Genomic DNA, 26,914 nt, shown 5'->3' on the forward strand with positions numbered 1-26,914 from the left:
ACTGTACCTGTATCCTTCTGTATCTGTATCATTCTGTACCTGTTTCCTGCTGTACCTGTTTCCTGCTGTACCTGTTTCCTGCTGAACCTGTATTATGCTGTACCTGTATCCTACTGTACCTGTATCCTTCTGTATCTGTATCATTCTGTACCTGTTTCCTGCTGTACCTGTACCCTGCTGTATCTATATCATTCTCTACCTGCATCCTGCTGTACCTGTTCCCTGCCGTACCTGTATCGTGCTTTACCTGTACCCTGTTGTATCTGTATCATGCTGTAGCTGTACCCTGTTGTACCTGTATCATGCTGTACCTGTACCTTGCTCTACCTGTATTCTACTGTACCTGTATCATGCTGTACCTGTACCTTGCTCTACCTGTATTCTACTGTACCTGTATCATGCTGTACCTGTATCATACCGTACATGTATCCTGCTATACCTGTATCATACTGTACCTGTATAATTATGTACCTATATCCTGCTGTACCTGTATCATGCTGTACCTGTATCCTGCTGTACCTGTACACAACTATACCTGAACCCTGCTGTACCTGTATCAAACTGTACCTGTATACTGCTGTACCTGTATACTGCTGTACCTGTACCATGTTGTACCTGCATCATGCTGTACCTGTATTCTGCTGTACCTATATCCTGCTGTACCTGTATCATGCTGTACCTGTATCCTGCTGTACCTGTACCCAACTATACCTGTACCTTGCTGTACCTGAACCCTGCTGTACCTGTACCCTTCTGTACCTGTACCATGTTGTACCTGCATCATGCTGTACCTGTATTCTGTTGTACATGTACCCTGCTGTACCTGTATCCTGCAGTACCTGTATCAAGCTGTATATGTATCATGCTGTTCCTGTATCCTGCTGTACCTGTGCCATGCTGTACCTGTATCATGCTGTACCTGTACCCTGCTGTACCTGTATCAAGCTGTACATGTACCCTGCTGTACCTGTATCATGCTGTACATGTATCATGCTGTACCTGTATCATGCTGTACCTGAATCATGCTGCACCTGTACCCTGCTGTTCCTGTATCCTGTTGTACCTGTACCCTTCTGTACCTGTATTATGCTGTACCTGTACCCTTCTGTACCTGTATCATGCTGTACTTGCACCCTTCTGTACCTATTATATGTTGTTCCTGTATCATGCTGTACCTGTATCCTGCTGTACCTGTATCACTCTGTACCTGTATCCTGCTGTACCTGTAACTTGCTGTACCTGTACCCTGCTGTACCTGTATCATGCTGTACCTGTACCCTTCTGTACCTGTATCATGTTGTTCTTGTATTATGCTGTACCTGTATCGTGTTGTAACTATATCCTACCTGTATCATGCTGTACTTGTACACTTCTGTGCCTGTATTATGTTGTACCTGTACCCTGCTGTACCTGTATCAAGCTCTACCTGCATCCTTCTTTAACTGTATCATGCTGTACCTCTATCCTGCTGTACCTGTATCATAATGAACCTATAACCTGCTGTACCTGTATCCTCCTGTACCAGTACCCTCTTGTACCTGTACCCTGCTGTACCTGTATCATGGTGTACCTGTACCTTGCTGTACCTGTACTCTGCTGTACCTGTTTCATGCTGTACCTGTGTAACACGGGCGGGTGTCCCCCTTCCGTGGCACACCTGTACCCTGCTGTACGTGCACTCTGCTTTGCCTGTATCATGTTTTACCTGTACTCTGCTGTACCTGTATCCTACTGTACCTGAATCCTGCTGTACCTGTATCATGCTGTACTTGTACCCTGCTGTACCTGTATCATGCTGTTCCTGTATCATGCTGTACCTGTTCTCTTCTGTACCTGTATCATGCTGTACCTGTATCCAACTGTACCTGAATCCTGCTGCACCTGTACCCTGCTGTACCTGTTTCATGTTGTACCTGTATCATGCTGTACCTGTATCTTGCTATACCTGAACCCTGCTGTACCTGTATCATGCTGTACCTGTTTCCTGCTGTACCTGTATCATGCTGTACCTGTACCCTTCTGTACCTGTTATATGTTGTACCTGTATCATGTTGTACCTGTATCATGCTGTACCTGTATCATGCTGTACCTGTACCCCTGCTGTACCTGTATCCTGCTGTACCTGTACCCTGCTGTACCTGTATCATGCTGTACCTGTACCCTTCTGTTCCTGTATCATGCTGTACCTGTATCCTACTGTACCTGAATCCTGCTGCACCTGTACCCTGCTGTACCTGTACCCTGCTGTACCTGTATCATGCTGTACCTGTACCCTTCTGTACCTGTATCATGCTGTACCTGCATCGTGCTGTACCTGTACCCTGCTGTACCTGTATTCTGCGGTACCTCTATCATGCTGTACCTGTATTCTGCGGTACCTCTATCATGCTGTACCTGTATCATGCTGTAGCTGTATCATGCTGTACCTGTCTCATGCTGTACCTGTGTCCTACTGTACCTGTATCATGCTGTACCTGTATCCTGCTGTCCCTTTATCCTACTGTAACAGTATCATGCTTCACCTGTATCATCCTGTAACTGTATCATGCTGTACCTGTTCCTTGCTGTACCCGTATCATGCTGCACCTGTATCATGCTGTACCTGTACCCTGCTGTACCTGTATCCTACTGTACCTGTAGCTTGTCTGTACCTGTACCCTGCTGTACCTGTATCCTACTGTACCTGTAGCTTGTCTGTACCTGTACCCTGCTGTACCTGTATCATGCAGTACCTGTATCCTGCTGTACCTGTATCATGCTGTACCTGTATCCTACTGTACCTGTATCATGCTGTAACTGTACCCTGCTGTACCTGCATCATGCTATACCTCAATCATGCTGTACTTGTATCACGCTGTACCTGTACCCTGTTGTACCTGTATCATGCTGTACCTGTACCCTGTTGTACCTGTATCCTGCTGTACCTGTATCATGCTGTACCTGTATCCTTCTGTACCTGTTTCCTGCTGTACCTGTATCATGCTGTACCTGTATGATGCTGTACCTGTATCCTACTGTACTTTTATTATGCTGTAATTGTACCCTGCTGTACCTGTATCATGCTGTAATTGCACCCTGCTGTACTTGTATCATGCTATACCTGTATCATGCTGTACCTGTATCATCCTGTACCTGTTTCATGCTGTACCTGTATCATGCTGTACCTGTATCATGCTGTACCTGTATCATGCTGTACCTGTATCATGCTGTACCTGTATCATGCTGTGCCTGAATCCTGCTGTACCTGTATCCTGCTGTATCTGTTCCCAGCTGTACCTGTACACTATTGTACCTGTACCCTGTTGTACCTGTATCATGCTGTACCTGCATAATGCTGAACCTGTTTCATGCTGTACCTATATCATGCTATACCTGTATCATGCTGTACCTGTATCATCCTGTTCCTGTTTCATGCTGTACCTGTATCATGCTGTACCTGTATTATGCTATACCTGTATCATGCTCTACCTGTATCCTGCTGTACCTCTATCATGCTGTACCTCTATCATGCTATACCTGTATCCTGCTGTACCTCTATCATGCTGTACCTCTATCATGCTATACCTGTATCCTGCTGTACCTCTATCATGCTGTACCTCTATCATGCTATACCTGTATCCTGCTGTACCTGTATCATGCTCTACCTGTATCCTGCTGTACCTCTATCATGCTGTACCTCTATCATGCTATACCTGTATCCTGCTGTACCTCTATCATGCTGTACCTCTATCATGCTGTACCTCTATCATGCTGTACCTCTATCATGCTGTACCTCTATCATGCTGTACCTCTATCATGCTATACCTGTATCCTGCTGTACCTCTATCATGCTGTACGTCTATCATGCTGTACCTCTATCATGCTGTACCTCTATCATGCTGTACCTCTATCATGCTGTACCTCTATCATGCTATACCTGTATCCTGCTGTACCTCTATCATGCTGTACCTCTATCATGCTGTACCTCTATCATGCTGTACCTCTATCATGCTATACCTGTATCCTGCTGTACGTCTATCATGCTGTACCTCTATCATGCTATACCTGTATCCTGCTGTACCTGTATCCTGCTGTACCTGTATCCTGCTGTACCTGTATCATGCTCTACGTGTATCATGCTGTACCTGTACCCTAGTTGTACTCACCTAGTTGTGCTTGCGGGGGTTGAGCTCTGGCTCTTTGGTCCCGCCTCTCAACTGTTAATCAACTGGTGTACAGGTTCCTGAGCCTACTGGGCTCTATCATATCTACATTATAAACTGTGTATGGAGTCAGCCTCCACCACATCACTGCCTAATGCATTCCATCTGTTAACTACTCTGACGCTGAGAAAGTTCTTTCTAACGTCTCTGTGGCTCATGTGGGTATTAAGTTTCCACCTGTGTCCTTTTGTTCGCGTCCCACCAGTGTTAAAGAGATTATCTTTATCTTCCCTGTCAATTCCTATGAGAATTTTGTAGGTGGTGAGCATGTCTCCCCGTACGCTTCTGTCTTCCAGGGACGTGAGGTTAAGCTCCCGTAGCCTTTCCTCGTAGCTCATACCTCTCAGTTCCGGGACGAGTCTGATCGCATTCTTGTGAATCTTCTCAAACTTTGTGTTGTATTTAACTAGGTATGGACTCTAGGCTGGAGCTGCATACTCCAGGATTGGTCTGACATAAGTGGTATACAGGGTCCTGAACGATTCCTTACACAAGTTTCTAAAGGCAGTTCTTATGTTGGCTAGTCTAGTATATGCCGCTGATGATATCCTTTTGATGTGGGCCTCTGGGGACAGGTTCGGTGTGATATCAACCCCCAGATCTTTTTCTCTATTTGACTCTTGCAGAGTCAAATAGAGCCAAAAACAGAGTCAAAATATTCAAATAGAGTCCAAAATAGAGTCAAATAGAGAGAGAATATTATTCCTGGTTCTTAACTTATCGAAATTATATTATAAATTCCAAGTTTTATTTTGTGCTGTTATATTGGAAACTTTATGTATATTTATACAAGTTTTTTTTTATTTTTTCTTAATTTTGGGGAAAGTTTTGAGTAATACGGGAGACTCAGCGCCCGGGGGCGGGCTCCTGCTGATGCCACGGAAATTCTCTCAAATTTTGTAAACATTTTATGTGAGCCTTGAGGCCTGGCGTGCCAGGGCCTCCTGCAGCCCAGGAAATATTGCACTATTGCATGTGTGCAATACTGACCCTTCCTGCATATATTAATACATATTTTCCTGCAACATTTAAGTGGAAAGTTCAGACATTTTAGGAGAGGTAAATATTGGTGTTTATTAAGAGCGTGCGAGCACCCGCGGGCGCGTGTGTTGCTAATGGTCTGGGAAGGGCTTTTGTTGCCCCTAATGCACCCCCTAGTGGTCTCTTGTGGTCCCTAGTGGTCCCTGGTGGTTCCTAGTGGTCCCTGGTGGTTCCTGGTGATCCCTGGTGGACCCTGGTGGTTCCTGGTGGTCCCTGATGGACCCTGGTGGTCCCTGGTGGGCCCTCATGGTCCCTAGTGGTCCCTCATGGTTCTTGGTGGACTCTGGTGGTCCCTGGTGGTCTCTGGTGGTTCATAGTGGTCCCTGGTGGTCCCTCATGGTCCCTAGTGGTCTCTAGTGGTTCCTAGTGTTCCCTGCTGGTCCCTGGTGGACCCTGGTGGTCCCTCATGATTCCTGGTGATCCCTGGTGGACCCTCGTGGTCCCTGGAGGTCCCTCATGGTCCCTGGTGGTCTCTCATGGTCCCTGGTGGTCCCTGTTGGACCCTAGTGGTCCCTAGTGGTTCCTGGTGGACCTTAGTGGTCCATAGTGGTCCCTGGTGGTCCCTCATGGCTCCTGGTGGTCCCTGTTGGACCCTAGTGGTCTCTAGTAGTCCCTGGTGGTGTTCTGGTGGGCCCTAGTGGTCCCTGGTGGTCCCTGGAGGTCCCTAGTGGTCACTGGTGGTACTTGGTGGTCCCTAGTAGTCCTTGGTGGTCCCTGGTAGACCCTAGTGGTCCCTGGTGGACCCTAGTGATCCCTGGTGGTCTCTGGTGGTTCCTGGTGGTCCCTGGAGTTTTCTGGTGGTCCCTGGTGGTTCCTGGTGGTCCCTGGAGCTTCCTTGTGGTCCCTGGTGGGTCCTGGTAGTCCCTGAAGTTTCCTGGTGGTCCCTGGTCGTCCCCCATGGTTCTTGCAGGTCCCTGGTGGTCCCTGGAGTTTTCTGGTGGTCCCTGGTGGTCTCTCATGGTCCCTGGTGGTTCCCTGGTGGTCCATGGTGGTTCCCTGGTGGTTCATGGTGGTTCCCTGGTGGTTCATGGTTGGTTCCCTGGTGGTTCATGGTGGTTCCCTGGTGGTCCCTGGTGGTCCCTGGTGGTCCCTAGTGGTTCCCTGGTGGTTCATGGTGGTTCCCTGGTGGTTCATGGTGGTTCCCTGGTGGTCCCTGGTGGTCCCTGGTGGTCCCTGGTGGTTCCCTGGTGGTTCATGGTGGTTCCCTGGTGGTTCATGGTGGTTCCCTGGTGGTCCCTGGTGGTCCCTGGTGGTCCCTGGTGGTTCCCTGGTGGTTCATGGTGGTTCCCTGGTGGATCCCTGGTGGTCCATGGTGGTTCCCTGGTGGTTCATGGTGGTTCCTGGTGGTCCCTAGATTTTCCAAGTGGTCTCTGGTGGTCCCTGGTGGTCCCCTGGTGGTCCCTGGTGGTCTCTGGTGGTCCCCTGGCAGCTTTTAATCCGCTTAGTATATTATTAAAATATTTGAAAGATTTTAATTTAGAAGTTAATATTTTGTTGAACTTTTAAGGCCAGAAATATTACGAGGCCCATCGTTCACACCATCGTTCACACCATCGTTCACACCATCGTTCACACAATCGTTCACACCATCGTTCACACCATCGTTCACACCATCGTTCACACCATCGTTCACACCATCGTCCACACCATCGTTCACACCATCGTCCACACCATCGTTCACACCATCGTCCACACCATCGTTCACACCATCGTCCACACCATCGTTCACACCATCGTTCACACCATCGTTCACACCATCGTTCACACCATCGTTCACACCATCGTTCACACCATCGTTCACACCATCGTTCACACCATCGTTCACACCATCGTTCACACCATCGTTCACACCATCGTTCACACCATCGTTCACTCCATCGTTCACACTATCGTTCACACCATCGTTCACACCATCGTTCACACCATCGTTCACACCATCGTTCACACCATCGTTCACACCATCGTTCACTCCATCGTTCACACCATCGTTCACACCATCGTTCACACCATCGTTCACACCATCGTTCACACCATCGTTCACACCATCGTTCACACCATCGTTCACACCAACGTTCACTCCATCGTTCACACCATCGTTCACACCATCGTTCACACCATCGTTCACACCATCGTTCACACCATCGTTCACTCCATCGTTCACACCATCGTTCACACCATCGTTCACACCATCGTTCACACCATCGTTCACACCATCGTTCACTCCATCGTTCACACCATCGTTCACACCATCGTTCTACCCATTGTTCACACCATCGTTCACACCATCGTCCACACCATCGTTCACTCCATCGTTCACTCCATCGTTCACACCATCGTTCACACCATCGTTCTACCCATTGTTCACACCATCGTTCACACCATCGTCCACACCATCGTTCACACCATCGTCCACACCATCGTTCACACCATCGTTCACACCATCGTTCACACCATCGTTCACACCATCGTTCACACCATCGTTCACACCATCGTTCACACCATCGTTCACTCCATCGTCCACACCATCGTTCACACCATCGTTCTACCCATCGTTCACACCATTGTTCACACCATCGTCCACACCATCGTTCACACGATCGTTCACACCATCGTTCACACCATCGTTCACACCATCGTTCTACCCATCGTTCACACCATCGTTCACACCATCGTTCACACCATCGTCCACACCATCGTTCACACCATCGTTCACACCATCGTCCACACCATCGTTCACACCATCGTTCTACCCATCGTTCACTCCATCGTTCACACCATCGTTCACACCATCGTCCACACCATCGTTCACACCATCGTTCACACCATCGTTCACACCATCGTCCACACCATCGTTCACACCATCGTTCTACCCATCGTCCACACCAGCGTTCACACCATCGTTCACACCATCGTTCACACCATCGTCCACACCATCGTCCACACCATCGTTCACACCATCGTTCACTCCATCGTCCACACCATCGTTCACACAATCGTTCTACCCATCGTTCACACCATCGTTCACACCATCGTCCACACCATCGTTCACACCATCGTTCACACCATCGTTCACATCATCGTTCAAACCATCGTTCACACCATCGTTCACACCATCGTTCTACCCATCATTCACACCATCGTTCACACCATCGTTCACACCATCGTCCACACCATCGTTCACACCATCGTTCACACCATCGTTCACTCCATCGTCCACACCATCGTTCACACCATCGTTCACACCATCGTTCACACCATCGTTCACACCATCGTTCACACCATCGTCCACACCATCGTTCACACCATCGTTCTACCCATCGTTCACTCCATCGTTCACACCATCGTTCACACCATCGTTCACACCATCGTTCACATCATCGTTCAAACCATCGTTCACACCATCGTTCACACCATCGTTCTACCCATCATTCACACCATCGTTCACACCATCGTTCACACCATCGTCCACACCATCGTTCACACCATCGTTCACACCATCGTCCACACCATCGTTCACACCATCGTTCACACCATTGTTCACACCATCGTTCACACCATCGTCCACACCATCGTTCACACCATCGTTCACACCATCGTTCACACCATCGTTCACAGCATCGTCCACACCATCGTTCACACCATCGTTCACACCATCGTTCACTCCATCGTCCACACCATCGTTCACACCATCGTTCACACCATCGTTCACACCATCGTTCACACCATCGTTCACACCATCGTTCACACCATCGTTCACTCCATCGTCCACACCATCGTTCACACCATCGTTCACACCATCGTTCACACCATCGTTCACAGCATCGTCCACACCATCGTTCACACCATCGTTCACACCATCGTTCACACCATCGTTCACAGCATCGTCCACACCATCGTTCACACCATCGTTCACACCATCGTTCACACCATCGTTCACACCATCGTCCACACCATCGTTCACCCATCAACCAGCAGGCCTGGTGATGACTGGCAGCACTCATCAAAGACCTCTGTAACACCAACAGTAACCATCAAAGACCTCTGTGACACCAACAGTAACCATCAAAGACCTCTGTGACACCAACAGTAACCATCAAAGACCTCTGTGACACCAACAGTAACCATCAAAGAGCTCTGTAACACCAACAGTAACCATCAAAGACCACTGTGACACCAACAGTAACCATCAAAGACCACTGTGACACCAACACTAACCATCAAAGACCACTGTGACACCAACACTAACCATCAAAGACCACTGTGACACCAACACTAACCATCAAAGACCTCTGTAACACCAACAGTAACCATCAAAGACCTCTGCTGGTGCAGACAAACAGTCTCATCAAAGGGTCCAGCCACAATCAGTCGGCCATAATTGGACAAAAGCTTAACAGTATTGCGTTAAGGGCTGAACAAGGCGCCGTGATGACTAGTAACCCGGTCTTTACCACTCTCAGCCCTCAGGCCCACCTTGCCAACGACAGGAAAATACGGATTTCATTTCACATTTAAGTACATTATTAAGCAACTAAAATATGCAACTGAGGCGTTACTTTTGAGAGTGAATATCGTGCATGAGAATGGCAGCGCTAACTGCCATCAGTGCCTCACTGTTGCTTGAACAAGTGCCTCACTGTTGCTTGAACAAGTGCCTCACTGTTGCTTGAACAAGTGCCTCACTGTTGCTTGAACAAGTGCCTCACTGCTGCTTGGACAAGTGCCTCACTGTTGCTTGAACAAGTGCCTCACTGCTGCTTGGACAAGTGCCTCACTGTTGCTTGAACAAGTGCCTCACTGCTGCTTGGACAAGTGCCTAACTGTTGCTTGGACAAGTGCCTCACTGTTGCTTGGACAAGTGCCTCACTGTTGCTTGAACAAGTGCCTCACTGTTGCTTCGACAAGTGCCTCACTGTTGCTTGAACAAGTGCCTCACTGCTGCTTGGACAAGTGCCTCACGGTTGCTTGGACAAGTGCCTCACTGTTGCTTGGACAAGTGCCTCACTGCTGCTTGGACAAGTGCCTCACTGTTGCTTGGACAAGTGCCTCACTGTTGGTTGGACAAGTGCCTCACTGTTGCTTGAACCAGTGCCTCACTGTTGCTTGGACAAGTGCCTCACTGTTGCTTGAACAAGTGCCTCACTGCTGCTTGGACAAGTGCCTCACTGTTGCTTGGACAAGTGCCTCACTGTTGCTTGGACAAGTGCCTCACTGTTGCTTGAACAAGTGCCTCACTGTTGCTTGGACAAGTGCCTCACTGTTGCTTGAACAAGTGCCTCACTGCTGCTTGGACAAATGCCTCACTGTTGCTTGGACAAGTGCCTCACTGTTGCTTGGACAAGTGCCTCACTGTTGCTTGAACAAGTGCCTCACTGTTGCTTGGACAAGTGCCTCACTGTTGCTTGGACAAGTGCCTCACTGTTGCTTGAACAAGTGCCTCACTGCTGCTTGGACAAATGCCTCACTGTTGCTTGGACAAGTGCCTCACTCTTGCTTGGACAAGTGCCTCACTGTTGCTTGGACAAGTGCCTCACTGTTGCTTGGACAAGTGCCTCACTCTTGCTTGGACAAATGCCTCACTGTTGCTTGGACAAGTGCCTCACTCTTGCTTGGACAAGTGCCTCACTGTTGCTTGGACAAATGCCTCACTGTTGCTTGGACAAGTGCCTCACTGTTGCTTGGACAAGTGCCTCACTCTTGCTTGGACAAATGCCTCACTGTTCCTTGGACAAATGCCTCACTGTTGCTTGGACAAATGCCTCACTCTTGCTTGGACAAATGCCTCACTCTTGCTTGGACTAATGCCTCACTGTTGCTTGGACAAGTGCCTCACTGTTGCTTGGACAAATGCCTCACTGTTGCTTGGACAAGTGCCTCACTGTTGCTTGGACAAGTGCCTCACTGTTGCTTGGACAAGTGCCTCACTGTTGCTTGGACAAATGCCTCACTGTTGCTTGGACAAATGCCTCACTCTTGCTTGGACTAATGCCTCACTGTTGCTTGGACAAATGTCTCACTGTTGCTTGGACAAGTGTCTCACTGTTGCTTGGACAAATGCTTCACTGTTGCTTGGACAAATGCCTCACTCTTGCTTGGACAAGTGCCTCACTGTTGCTTGGACAAGTGCCTCACTGTTGCTTGGACAAGTGCCTCACTGTTGCTTGGACAAATGCCTCACTGTTGCTTGGACAAATGCCTCACTCTTGCTTGGACTAATGCCTCACTGTTGCTTGGACAAGTGCCTCACTGTTGCTTGGACAAGTGCCTCACTGTTGCTTGGACAAATGCCTCACTGTTGCTTGGACAAGTGCCTCACTGTTGCTTGGACAAGTGCCTCACTGTTGCTTGGACAAGTGCCTCACTGTTGCTTGGACAAGTGCCTCACTTTTGCTTGGACAAATGCCTCACTGTTCCTTGGACAAATGCCTCACTTTTGCTTGGACAAATGCCTCACTCTTGCTTGGACAAATGCCTCACTCTTGCTTGGACAAATGCCTCACTGTTGCTTGGACAAGTGCCTCACTGTTGCTTGGACAAATGCCTCACTGTTGCTTGGACAAGTGCCTCACTGTTGCTTGGACAAGTGCCTCACTGTTGCTTGGACAAGTGCCTCACTCTTGCTTGGACAAATGCCTCACTGTTCCTTGGACAAATGCCTCACTGCTGCTTGGACAAATGCCTCACTCTTGCTTGGACAAATGCCTCACTCTTGCTTGGACAAATGCCTCACTGTTGCTTGGACAAATGCCTCACTGTTCCTTGGACAAATGCCTCACTGTTCCTTGGACAAATGCCTCACTCTTGCTTGGACAAATGCCTCACTCTTGCTTGGACAAATGCCTCACTGTTGCTTGGACAAATGCCTCACTGTTCCTTGGACAAATGCCTCACTCTTGCTTGGACAAATGCCTCACTCTTGCTTGGACAAATGCCTCACTCTTGGTTGGACAAATGCCTCACTCTTGCTTGGACAAGTGCCTCACTGTTGCTTGGACAAATGCCTCACTGTTGCTTGGACAAATGCCTCACTGTTGCTTGGACAAATGCCTCACTGTTGCTTGGACAAATGTCTCACTGTTGCTTGGACAAGTGCCTCACTGTTGCTTGGACAAATGCCTCACTGTTGCTTGGACAAATGTCTCACTGTTGCTTGGACAAGTGCCTCACTGTTGCTTGGACAAATGCTTCACTGTTGCTTGGACAAATGCCTCACTGTGCTTGGACAAATGCCTCACTGTTGCTTGGACAAATGCCTCACTGTTGCTTGGACAAATGCCTCACTGTTGCTTGGACAAATGTCTCACTGTTGCTTGGACAAATGCCTCACTGTTGCTTGGGCAAGTGCCTCACTGTTGCTTGGACAAATGCCTCACTGTTGCTTGGACAAATGTCTCACTGTTGCTTGGACAAATGCCTCACTGTTGCTTGGACAAGTGCCTCACTGTTGCTTGGACTAATGCCTCACTGTTGGTTGGACAAATGCCTCACTGTTGCTTGGACAAGTGTCTCACTGTTGCTTGGACAAATGCTTCACTGTTGGTTGGACAAATGCCTCACTCTTGCTTGGACTAATGCCTCACTGTTGCTTGGACAAATGCCTCACTGTTGCTTGGACAAATGCCTCACTGTTGCTTGGACAAATGCCTCACTGTGCTTGGACAAATGCCTCACTGTTGCTTGGACAAATGCCTCACTGTTGCTTGGACAAATGCCTCACTGTGCTTGGACAAATGCCTCACTGTTGCTTGGACAAATGCCTCACTCTTGCTTGGACAAATGCCTCACTCTTGCTTGGACAAATGCCTCACTGTTGCTGGGACAAATGCCTCACTCTTGCTTGGACAAATGCCTCACTCTTGCTTGGACAAATGTTTCACTGTTGCTTGGACAAATGCTTCACTGTTGCTTGGACAAATGCTTCACTGTTGCTTGGACAAATGCTTCACTGTTGCTTGGAGAAATGCTTCACTGTTGCTTGGACAAATGCTTCACTGTTGCTTGGACAAATGCCTCACTCTTGCTTGGACAAATGTTTCACTGTTGCTTGGACAAATGCTTCACTGTTGCTTGGACAAATGCTTCACTGTTGCTTGGACAAATGCTTCACTGTTGCTTGGACAAATGCTTCACTGTTGCTTGGACAAATGCTTCACTGTTGCTTGGACAAATGCTTCACTGTTGCTTGGACAAATGCTTCACTGTTGCTTGGACAAATGCTTCACTGTTGCTTGGACAAATGCTTCACTGTTGCTTGGACAAATGCTTCACTGTTGCTTGGACAAATGCCTCACTCTTGCTTGGACAAATGCTTCACTGTTGCTTGGACAAATGCTTCACTGTTGCTTGGACAAATGCTTCACTCTTGCTTGGACTAATGCCTCACTGTTGCTTGGACAAGTGCCTCACTGTTGCTTGGACAAGTGCCTCACTGTTGCTTGGACAAATGCCTCACTGTTGCTTGGACAAGTGCCTCACTGTTGCTTGGACAAGTGCCTCACTGTTGCTTGGACAAGTGCCTCACTGTTGCTTGGACAAGTGCCTCACTTTTGCTTGGACAAATGCCTCACTGTTCCTTGGACAAATGCCTCACTTTTGCTTGGACAAATGCCTCACTCTTGCTTGGACAAATGCCTCACTCTTGCTTGGACAAATGCCTCACTGTTGCTTGGACAAGTGCCTCACTGTTGCTTGGACAAATGCCTCACTGTTGCTTGGACAAGTGCCTCACTGTTGCTTGGACAAGTGCCTCACTGTTGCTTGGACAAGTGCCTCACTCTTGCTTGGACAAATGCCTCACTGTTCCTTGGACAAATGCCTCACTGCTGCTTGGACAAATGCCTCACTCTTGCTTGGACAAATGCCTCACTCTTGCTTGGACAAATGCCTCACTGTTGCTTGGACAAATGCCTCACTGTTCCTTGGACAAATGCCTCACTGTTCCTTGGACAAATGCCTCACTCTTGCTTGGACAAATGCCTCACTCTTGCTTGGACAAATGCCTCACTGTTGCTTGGACAAATGCCTCACTGTTCCTTGGACAAATGCCTCACTCTTGCTTGGACAAATGCCTCACTCTTGCTTGGACAAATGCCTCACTCTTGGTTGGACAAATGCCTCACTCTTGCTTGGACAAGTGCCTCACTGTTGCTTGGACAAATGCCTCACTGTTGCTTGGACAAATGCCTCACTGTTGCTTGGACAAATGCCTCACTGTTGCTTGGACAAATGTCTCACTGTTGCTTGGACAAGTGCCTCACTGTTGCTTGGACAAATGCCTCACTGTTGCTTGGACAAATGTCTCACTGTTGCTTGGACAAGTGCCTCACTGTTGCTTGGACAAATGCTTCACTGTTGCTTGGACAAATGCCTCACTGTGCTTGGACAAATGCCTCACTGTTGCTTGGACAAATGCCTCACTGTTGCTTGGACAAATGCCTCACTGTTGCTTGGACAAATGTCTCACTGTTGCTTGGACAAATGCCTCACTGTTGCTTGGGCAAGTGCCTCACTGTTGCTTGGACAAATGCCTCACTGTTGCTTGGACAAATGTCTCACTGTTGCTTGGACAAATGCCTCACTGTTGCTTGGACAAGTGCCTCACTGTTGCTTGGACTAATGCCTCACTGTTGGTTGGACAAATGCCTCACTGTTGCTTGGACAAGTGTCTCACTGTTGCTTGGACAAATGCTTCACTGTTGGTTGGACAAATGCCTCACTCTTGCTTGGACTAATGCCTCACTGTTGCTTGGACAAATGCCTCACTGTTGCTTGGACAAATGCCTCACTGTTGCTTGGACAAATGCCTCACTGTGCTTGGACAAATGCCTCACTGTTGCTTGGACAAATGCCTCACTGTTGCTTGGACAAATGCCTCACTGTGCTTGGACAAATGCCTCACTGTTGCTTGGACAAATGCCTCACTCTTGCTTGGACAAATGCCTCACTCTTGCTTGGACAAATGCCTCACTGTTGCTGGGACAAATGCCTCACTCTTGCTTGGACAAATGCCTCACTCTTGCTTGGACAAATGTTTCACTGTTGCTTGGACAAATGCTTCACTGTTGCTTGGACAAATGCTTCACTGTTGCTTGGACAAATGCTTCACTGTTGCTTGGAGAAATGCTTCACTGTTGCTTGGACAAATGCTTCACTGTTGCTTGGACAAATGCCTCACTCTTGCTTGGACAAATGTTTCACTGTTGCTTGGACAAATGCTTCACTGTTGCTTGGACAAATGCTTCACTGTTGCTTGGACAAATGCTTCACTGTTGCTTGGACAAATGCTTCACTGTTGCTTGGACAAATGCTTCACTGTTGCTTGGACAAATGCTTCACTGTTGCTTGGACAAATGCTTCACTGTTGCTTGGACAAATGCTTCACTGTTGCTTGGACAAATGCTTCACTGTTGCTTGGACAAATGCTTCACTGTTGCTTGGACAAATGCCTCACTCTTGCTTGGACAAATGCTTCACTGTTGCTTGGACAAATGCTTCACTGTTGCTTGGACAAATGCTTCACTGTTGCTTGGACAAATGCCTCACTCTTGCTTGGACAAATGTTTCACTGTTGCTTGGACAAATGCTTCACTGTTGCTTGGACAAATGCTTCACTGTTGCTTGGACAAATGCTTCACTGTTGCTTGGACAAATGCTTCACTGTTGCTTGGACAAATGCTTCACTGTTGCTTGGACAAATGCTTCACTGTTGCTTGGACAAATGCTTCACTGTTGCTTGGACAAATGCTTCACTGTTGCTTGGACAAATGCTTCACTGTTGCTTGGACAAATGCTTCACTGTTGCTTGGACAAATGCTTCACTGTTGCTTGGACAAATGCTTCACTGTTGCTTGGACAAATGCCTCACTGTTTCAAGGACAAATAGGTTAGTAATTATTATATGGAGAAAAATATACTTATTTTTGCCTTATCTATACAAGATAATAGGCAGAAAAAATATTAGCATAATATATGGTTATATTTCCATATATAACCAGGAAGGTTATAGCTGAGGACTGTGTACTGTGAGACATTGTACAACTGTGTACTGTGAGACACTGTACAACTGTGTACTGTGAGACACTGTACAACTGTGTACTGTGAGACACTGTACAACTGTGTACTGTGAGACATTGTATAGTGTACAACTGTGTACTGTGAGATATTGTATAGTGTACAACTGTGTACTGTGAGACACTGTATAGTGTACAACTGTGTACTGTGAGATATTGTATAGTGTACAACTGTGTACTGTAAGATATTGTATAGTGTACAACTGTGTACTGTGAGACATTGTATAGTGTACAACTGTGTACTGTGAGATATTGTATAGTGTACAACTGTGTACTGTGAGACATTGTATAGTGTACAACTGTTTACTGTGAGACACTGTACAACTGTGTACTGTGAGACATTGTATAGTGTACAACTGTGTACTGTGAGACACTGTATAGTGTACAACTGTGTACTGTGAGATATTGTATAGTGTACAACTGTGTACTGTGAGACATTGTATAGTGTACAACTGTGTACTGTGAGACACTGTACAACTGTGTACTGTGAGACATTGTATAGTGTACAACTGTGTACTGTGAGACACTGTATAGTGTACAACTGTGTACTGTGAGATATTGTATAGTGTACAACTGTGTACTGTGAGACACTGTATAGTGTACAACTGTGTACTGTGAGACACTGTATAGTGTACAACTGTGTACTGTGAGACATTGTATAGTGTACAACTGTGTACTGTGAGACACTGTATAGTGTACAACTGTGTACTGTGAGATATTGTATAGTGTACAACTGTGTACTCTGAGACATTGTATAGTGTACAACTGTGTACTGTGAGATATTGTATAGTGTACAACTGTGTACTGTGAGACACTGTATAGTGTACAACTGTGTACTGTGAGATATTGTATAGTGTACAACTGTGTACTGTGAGACACTGTATAGTGTACAACTGTGTACTGTGAGATATTGTATAGTGTACAACTGTGTACTGTGAGACACTGTATAGTGTACAACTGTGTACTGTGAGATATTGTATAGTGTACAACTGTGTACTGTGAGATACTGTATAGTGTACAACTGTGTACTGTGAGACACTGTATAGTGTACAACTGTGTAATGTGAGACATTGTATAGTGTACAACTGTGTACTGTGAGACACTGTATAGTGTACAACTGTGTACTGTGAGATACTGTATAGTGTACAACTGTGTACTGTGAGACACTGTATAGTGTACAACTGTGTACTGTGAGACACTGTATAGTGTACAACTGTGTACTGTGAGATATTGTATAGTGTACAACTGTGTACTGTGAGACACTGTATAGTGTACAACTGTGTACTGTGAGATATTGTATAGTGTACAACTGTATACTGTGAGACACTGTATAGTGTACAACTGTGTACTGTGAGATATTGTATAGTGTACAACTGTGTACTGTGAGACACTGTATAGTGTACAACTGTGTACTGTGAGACACTGTATAGTGTACAACTGTGTACTGTGAGATATTGTATAGTGTACAACTGTGTACTGTGAGACACTGTATAGTGTACAACTGTGTACTGTGAGATATTGTATAGTGTACAACTGTGTACTGTGAGACACTGTATAGTGTACAACTGTGTACTATGAGACACTGTATAGTGTACAACTGTGTACTGTGAGATATTGTATAGTGTACAACTGTGTACTGTGAGACACTGTAGAGTGTACAACTGTGTACTGTGAGACACTGTATAGTGTACAACTGTGTACTGTGAGATATTGTATAGTGTACAACTGTTTACTGTAAGTGAGACACTGCACAACTGTGTACTGTGAGAGAGAGACACTGTACAGCTGTGTACTGTGAGAGAGAGACACTGTGTACTGTGAGAGGGAGACACTGTACAACTGTGTACTGTGAGAGAGAGACACTGTACAACTGTGTACTGTGAGATATTGTATAGTGTACAACTGTGTACTGTGAGACACTGTATAGTGTACAACTGTGTACTGTGAGAGACACTGTACAACTGTGTACTGTGAGAGAAACACTGTACAACTGTGTACTGTGAGAGAAACACTGTACAACTGTATACTGTGAGATATTGTATAGTGTACAACTCTGTACTGTGAGAGAGACACCGTACAACTGTGTACTGTGAGACACTGTATAGTGTACAACCGTTTACTGTGAGATATTGTATAGTGTACAACTATTTACTGTGAGACACTGCACAACTGTGTACTGTGAGAGACACTGTACAACTGTGTACTGTGAGAGAGAGAGACACTGTGTACTGTGAGAGGGAGACACTGTACAACTGTGTACTGTGAGAGAGAGACACTGTACAACTGTGTACTGTGAGAGAGACACTGTACAACTGTGTACTGTGAGAGAGAGAGACACTGTACAACTGTGTACTGTGAGAGGGAGACACTGTACAACTGTGTACTGAGAGAGAGACACTGTACAACTGTGTACTGTGAGAGACACTGTACAACTGTGTACTGTGAGAGAGACACTGTACAACTGTGTACTGTGAGAGAGACACTGTACGACTGTGTACTGTGAGAGAGAGACACTGTGCAACTGTGTACTGTGAGAGAGACACTGTACAACTGTGTACTGTGAGAGAGAGACACTGTACAACTGTGTACTGTGAGAGAGACACTGTACAACTGTGTACTGTGAGAGAGACACTGTACAACTGTGTACTGTGAGAGAGACACTGTACAACTGTGTACTGTGAGAGGGAGACACTGTACAACTGTGTACTGTGAGAGAGAGACACTGTACAACTGTGTACTGTGAGAGAGACACTGTACAACTGTGTACTGTGAGAGGGAGACACTGTACAACTGTGTACTGTGAGAGAGACACTGTACAACTGTGTACTGTGAGAGGGAGACACTGTACAACTGTGTACTGTGAGAGAGACACTGTACAACTGTGTACTGTGAGAGAGACACTGTACAACTGTGTACTGTGAGAGAGACACTGTACAACTGTGTACTGTGAGAGAGACACTGTACAACTGTGTACTGTGAGAGAGACACTGTACAACTGTGTACTGTGAGAGAGACACTGTACAACTGTGTACTGTGAGAGAGACACTGTACAACTGTGTACTGAGAGAGGGAGACACTGTACAACTGTGTACTGTGAGAGAGACACTGTACAACTGTGTACTGTGAGAGAGACACTGTACAACTGTGTACTGTGAGAGACACTGTACAACTGTGTACTGTGAGAGGGAGACACTGTACAACTGTGTACTGTGAGAGAGACACTGTGCAACTGTGTACTGTGAGAGAGAGACACTGTACAACTGTGTACTGTGAGAGAAACACTGTACAACTGTGTACTGTGAGAGAGACACTGTACAACTGTGTACTATGAGAGACACTGTACAATTGTGTACTGTGAGAGTGACACTGTACAACTGTGTACTGTGAGAGAGACACTGTACAACTGTGTACTGTGAGAGAGACACTGTACAACTGTGTACTGTGAGAGACACTGTACAACTGTGTACTGTGAGAGAGACACTGTACAACTGTGTACTGTGAGAGGGGAGACACTGTACAACTGTGTACTGTGAGAGAGACACTGTACAACTGTGTACTGTGAGAGAGACACTGTACAACTGTGTACTGTGAGAGACACTGTACAACTGTGTACTGTGAGAGGGAGACACTGTACAACTGTGTACTGTGAGAGACACTGTACAACTGTGTACTGTGAGAGACACTGTACAACTGTGTACTGTGAGAGAAACACTGTACAACTGTGTACTGTGAGAGAGACACTGTACAACTGTGTACTGTGAGAGAGGCACTGTACAACTGTGTACTGTGACAGACACTGTACAACTGTGTACTGTGAGAGAGACACTGTACAACTGTGTACTGTGAGAGGGAGACACTGTACAACTGTGTACTGTGAGAGAGACACTGTACAACTGTGTACTGTGAGAGAGACACTGTACAACTGTGTACTGTGAGAGAGACACTGTACAACTGTGTACTGTGAGAGGGAGACACTGTACAACTGTGTACTGTGAGAGACTCTGTACAACTGTGTACTGTGAGAGACACTGTACAACTGTGTACTGTGAGAGGGAGACACTGTACAACTGTGTACTGTGAGAGAGACACTGTACAACTGTGTACTGTGAGAGGGAGACACTGTACAACTGTGTACTGTGAGAGAGACACTGTACACCTGTGTACTGTGAGAGGGAGACACTGTACAACTGTGTACTGTGAGAGAGACACTGTACAACTGTGTACTGTGAGAGGGAGACACTGTACAACTGTGTACTGTGAGAGAGACACTGTACAACTGTGTAATGTGAGAGGGAGACACTGTACAACTGTGTACTGTGAGAGAGACACTGTAATATACAAGTGTCAGATCTCACCTTCAATGACTCTCGGTCAATTGTCTCATAATTAGAGCAATTAAAACTTTGTGATAAAAAGTGTGTAATATTTCCTTCAAAGAATTTATGATTGTTAATTAAGAAGACCATTTGTGTAAAGTTTGGTGAAGACAATGCTACAATGCCACCAGTGTCTTCACAACACCAACTGTGGCCTTTATTATAGGAGGCAATATGGCGTCTTTTGTATATATATATATATATATATATATATATATATATATATATATATATATATATATATATATATATATATATATATATATATATATATATATATATATATATTATTAAATATGAGCGAAAAAGTAAGATTAATAATTCTAACCCGAATTTTCTCAATGTTTCTTACATTTTTCTTCACTCTTGATGGTTACTGAAAAATCAATTCTCCAAAATTCATTTTTATTTCTAGTCTGACGCGACACTTGAGCGCGTTTCGTAAAACTTATTACATTTTCAAAGACTACTTTACACACACAAATATAACTAAACACAGCTTAAACATCTTCGATTTTTTTTTATACCTGCATTTCGGTGAGGTGATATGTTACAACAGTTTTGGATGAGGTGAAAACAAACTTTCAACACAAGACAGAACACGAAACAATGGGTATAATATTTTGTAAGTTAAAGGGAAGAATGGAAGTAACTGCAAAGGGATTATTGGCCCATATTTCCTGATGCTTCTATATTGGTGCGGAGTCTTGAAGTGGGTAGAATATAGTTGTGCATTAATTGGCTGTTGATTGCTGGTGTTGACTTCTTAATGTGTAGTGCCTCGCATATATCAAGCCACCTGCTATCGCTGTATCTATCGACGATTTCCGTGTTTTTTGTTAAGACTTCTCTGGTGATGGTCTGGTTATGGGAAGAGATTATATGTTCCTTAATGGAGCCCTGTTGCTTATGCATCGTTAATCGTCTGGAAAGAGATGTTGTCTTGCCTATATACTGAATTCTTTGAGGCTTACAGTCCCCAAGTGGGCATTTGAAGGCATAGACGACATTGGTCTCTTTTAAAGCGTTCTGTTTTGTGTCTGGAGAGTTTCTCATGAGTAGGTTGGCCGTTTTCTTGGTTTTATAGTAGATCGTCAATTGTATCTTCTGATTTTTGTCTGTAGGGATAACGTTTCTATTGACTATATCTTTCAGGACCCTTTCCTCCGTTTTATGAGCTGTGGAAAAGAAATTCCTGTAAAATAGTCTAATAGGGGTATAGGTGAAGTGTTAGTTGTCGCTTCAGAGGTTGCATGGCGTTTCACCTTCCTTCTTATGATGTCTTCAACGAAACCATTGGAGAAGCCGGGAAATTATTGGGGAATATAAGATTATTGGGGAATATACAACCCGTCCTCTTAAAAATAACGTCACTTTTCACCCGTATGCGCACTATGGCCAAATTTGGACGTAATTTGAAACGAAATCGACTCACAAAAGTGACGTTCTGTTCCGTTTTCTATTTGAGTCGTCCGGCGTACGCGCAGAGGTTATAAGAGGACACTTTAAATTAACGTTTTTCATAACGTTTTGAAACTTTATGAGAATTTCCTGCGCACCTAACCTACCAGAGGACCCTTAACTTACTGTTGTTGAAAAAAGAATCCCAAATTTATTTTCATTTTTTTTCTCATTTTCAAATTACGTACAAATTCGGCCATACGGGCAAACGGCCAAAAGCGACGTTCTTTTTAAGAGGACAGGTTGGAATATAAGCCTGGATACGCATATGGAAATGTCAAGACACATAAGCCTTGAAACCCAGTTCGGCCAATCATTAGCCAGATACCCATACCCACGTACAGACTGGCGAAGCGACTCAACGGCTTGCTGACTCCTTATGTCCCTTGCACCTTCAGCCTGAAGGCTCCAAAGGAATTTGTTGACTTACTGTGGGGAACACGGGCCACAGGGATAAGAGCCTCGTTGGACGTAGAATCACTGTTTACCAATGTACCTGTGGATGAAACAATCGGGATGATAGCAGAGTGTATCGTGATCCGGCCTGTAATCCTCTTGACATACCAGAAAACATTCTAAGGAAACTACTCCAAGCTTGTACTAAAGAGGCACCCTTCTTGAGCCCGGATGGGCACATGTATAAGCAAGTAGATGGGGTCGCCATGGGTTCTCCCCTAGGTGTCCTGTTTGCGAACTTCTACATGGGTACCATCAAACAAAAGGTCTTAGTCGACATGAACTTGAAACCGGTCATATACTGCAGGTATGTTGACGACATTTTTACACAGGTACCTGATGTCAGTCATCTGCAGGAGCTGAAGGAGGCATTTGAGCGGAATTCTGTGTTGCGGTTCACTTACGAGATGGAGAAGGATGGGAAGCTTCCCTTTCTAGATGTAACAGTCATGGAAAGGAGCGGAGGTTTCCACACTGCAGTCTACACTAAGGAAACAAACATAGGAATGTGCCTCAATGCCAACAATGACTGCCCAGACAGGTACAAGAGGAGTGTCGTTAAAGCTTATGTCGACCGTGCTCTCAGCCACAGCTCAGGATGGAAGCAAGTCGATGACGAACTCTGTAGGGTAAGGAAGGTCCTAGTCAACAACAGCTTCTCCAATGGTTTCGTTGAAGACATCATAAGAAGGAAGGTGAAACGCCATGCAACCTCTGAAGAGACAACTAACACAACACCTGTACCCCCTATTAGACTATTTTACAGGAACTTCTTTTCCACAGCTCATAAAATGGAGGAAAGGGTCCTGAAAGATATTGTTAATAGAAACGCTATCCCTACAGACAATAATCAGAAGATACAATTGACGATCTACTATAAAACCAAGAAAACGGCCAACCTACTCATGAGAAACTCTCCAGACACAAAGCAAAACGCTTTAAAAGAGACCAATGTCGTCTATGCCTTCAAATGCCCACCTGGAGACTGAAAGCCTCAAAGAATTCAGTATATAGGCAAGACAACAACATCTCTTTCCAGGCGATTAACGATGCATAAGCAACAGGGCTCCATTAAGGAACATATAATCTCTTCCCATAACCAGACCATCACCAGAGAAGTCTTAACAAAAAACACGGAAATCATCGATAGATACAGCGATAGCAGGCGGCTTGATATCTGCGAGGCACTACACATTAAGAAGTCGACACCAGCAATCAACAGCCAATTAATGCACAACTATATTCTACCCACTTCAAGACTCCGCACCAATATAGAAGCATCAGGAAATATGGGCCAATAAACCCTTTGCAGTTACTTCCATTCTTCCCTTTAACTTACAAAATATTATACCCATTGTTTCGTGTTCTGTCTTGTGTTGAAAGTTTGTTTTCACCTCATCCAAAACTGTTGTAACATATCACCTCACCGAAATGCAGGTATAAAAAATCGGAGAATTTTAAGCTTTGTTCAGTTATATTTGTGTGTGTGTAAACTAAAGTCTTTGAAAATGTAATAAGTTTTACGAAACGCGCTCAAGTGTCGCGTTAGACTAGAAATAAAAATGAATTTTGGAAAATTGAATTTTCAGTTACCATCAAGAGCGAAGAAAAATGTAAGAAACTTTGAGAAAATTCGTGTTAGAATTATTAATCTTACTTTTTCGCTCATATTTAATAATATATTTCTACAGGAAAGACTGCTACCAAAATATACTAATATATATATATGTATAATATATATATATATATATATATATATATATATATATATATATATATATATATATATATATATATATATATATATATATATATATATATATATATGTGTAAATGTTCGTTTGTTCAAAATCGCTAATCATCGAAAATTTTGTTTTTATAAGAAATATAAAAATATTTCTGAAATATAAGAATTTTTTTTCTTATATTTCAACGATGGAAACATCAGATTATTTGGGAATGCATCGGACGGTGGAGTGGAGGATGGTGGGGAGGACGAGGGGACGGTGGAGTGGATTATGGTGGGGAGGACGAGGGGACGGTGGAGTGGAGGATGGTGGGGAGGACGAGGGGACGGTGGAGTGGAGGATGGTGGGGAGGACGAGGGGACGGTGGAGTGGAGGATGGTGGGGAGGACGAGGGGACAGGGGAGTGGAGGATGGTGGGGAGGACGAGGGGACGGTGGAGTGGAGGATGGTGGGGAGGACGAGGGGACGGTGGAGTGGAGGATGGTGGGGAGGACGAGGGGACGGTGGAGTGGAGGATGGTGGGGAGGACGAGGGGACGGTGGAGTGGAGGATGGTGGGGAGGACGAGGGGACAGGGGAGTGCAGGATGGTGGGGAGGACGAGGGGACGGGGGAGTGGAGGAAGGTGGGGAGGACGAGGGGACAGGGGAGTGGAGGATGGTGGGGAGGACGAGGGGACGGGGGAGTGGAGGATGGTGGGGAGGACGAGGGGACGGTGGAGTGGGGGATGGTGGGGAGGACGAGGGGACGGTGGAGTGGGGGATGGTGGGGAGGACGAGGGGACGGTGGAGTGGAGGATGGTGGGCAGGACGAGGGGACAGGGGAAGGTGGAATGGTGAGAGAGCGAGAGAGAGAGAGAAAGTGAGAGAGAGAGAGAGAGAGAGAGAGAGAGAGAGAGAGAGAGAGAGAGAGAGAGAGAGAGAGAGAGAGAGAGAGAGAGAGAGAGAGAGAGAGAAAGTGAGAGAGAGAGAGAAAGTGAGAGAGAGAAAGTGAGAGAGAGAGAGAGAGAGAGAGAGAGAGAGAGAGAAAGTGAGAGAGAGAGAAAGTGAGAGAGAGAGAGAAAGTGAGAGAGAGAGAAAGTGAGAGAGAGAGAGAGAGAGAGAGAGAGAGAGAGAGAGAGAGAGAGAGAGAGAGAGAGAGAGAGAGAGAGAGAGAGAGAGAGAGAGAGAGAGAGAGAGAGAGAGAGAGAGAGAGAGAGAGAGAGAGAGAGAGAGAGAGAGAGAGAGAGAGAGAGAGAGAGAGTGAGAGAGAGAAAGTGAGAGAGAGAGAGAGAAAGTGAGAGAGAGAGAGAGAGCGAGAGAGAGAGAGAGAGAGAGAGAGAGAGAGAGAGAGAGAGAGAGAGAGAGAGAGAGAGAGAGAGAGAGAGAGAGAGAGAGAGAGAGAAAGTGAGAGAGAGAAAGTGAGAGAGAGAGAGAGAAAGCCGCTCAGTAGTTGGTAACTACAGACCTGTGTCACTGCTTTCCATTACTGGCAAGATCCTAGAATCATTAATTGCTCAGCAAATGACATCATTTTTTGACCGTCATCGGCTAATTTGTGATCGACAGTATGGTTTTAGAAAAGGCCGATCTGCTGCTGATCTTTTGCTAAATCTCTCCTCTAAGTGGCATCAGTCACTGGATGAGTCCAAGATCAGCTGTGTTGTTGCTCTAGATATAGCAGGAGCCTTTGATCGGGTCTGGCACTCTGGACTAGCAGTGAAGCTTCAAGCTTTAGGCATTGCAGGCTCCATCTTAGTGTTATTAAAAGACTACCTTCAAGAACGGACTCTAAGGGTGGTCCTCAATGGAGCAGAATCCGATAGCCACTCAATTGGTGCCAGCGTTCCACAGGGTAGTGTGCTTGGCCCTCTGCTGTGGAATGTTTATTTCAACGATCTTCTTCATCTCATTCCTGAAGCTCAAGCCTATGCTGATGACTGTACTCTAACCTTTACATACAGAAAGGAGGAAATGCTAACTGCTGCAAGAATCATTAATCACAAACTTTCAGCAATTTCTACCTGGGGTAGGAGATGGCAGGTCACATTTGCGGCTGAGAAGACTCAAGCGATGATGATAACTAGACTGCACATGGCGAATCGGACAGAACTGCAAATGGGTGGCAAATCCCTAGAGTTCACAGAAGAATTTGACATCTTGGGAATGAAGTTCGACTCTTCAATGACAATGAAGAGCCATGTGGTAAACTTAGCTAAAAAGGCAGCCAGGAAACTTACAGCACTACGGCGCATCTCATATCTTCTTGACAGCAAGGGATGCAAAACCTTATATGAAGCTCAAGTTCGCTCCCATCTTGAATATGCACCCCTTTCCTGGATTGCCTGCCCCCCATCTTTCGTCAGACTATTGGACAAAGTGGAGAGACGGGCTAGAAGGCTTATCTCTAGTCTTGACCAAGTCAGGTGGGAACGGTCTGAACATCAGAGCCTGCAACACCGTCGGGACGTTGTTGGTCTTACTGTTATGTACAAGGCCAACATCCTTAAAGTTCCGCACTTGGCCCAACTCCGTGGAGTACCAGTAGTTCCCACTCGTAACACTAGGCTCTCAACCTTCAACAG

General features: G+C 45.9%; 1 protein-coding gene across 1 annotated transcript in view; it reads left to right on the forward strand.

Annotated features, from left to right (window-relative positions):
* The window catches only part of LOC138351155 (uncharacterized), a 94,143-nt gene that overhangs the window by 32,041 nt on the left and 35,188 nt on the right, over positions 1-26,914 (forward strand). Inside the window, exon 2 of the mRNA XM_069302791.1 lies at positions 6,751-9,255. Coding sequence (XP_069158892.1) covers positions 6,751-9,255 — 2,505 coding nt within the window. The remainder of the gene's footprint in view (positions 1-6,750; positions 9,256-26,914) is intronic.

Source organism: Procambarus clarkii, chromosome 48, assembly GCF_040958095.1.
Source record: "Procambarus clarkii isolate CNS0578487 chromosome 48, FALCON_Pclarkii_2.0, whole genome shotgun sequence".
Classification (NCBI taxonomy): domain Eukaryota; kingdom Metazoa; phylum Arthropoda; class Malacostraca; order Decapoda; family Cambaridae; genus Procambarus; species Procambarus clarkii.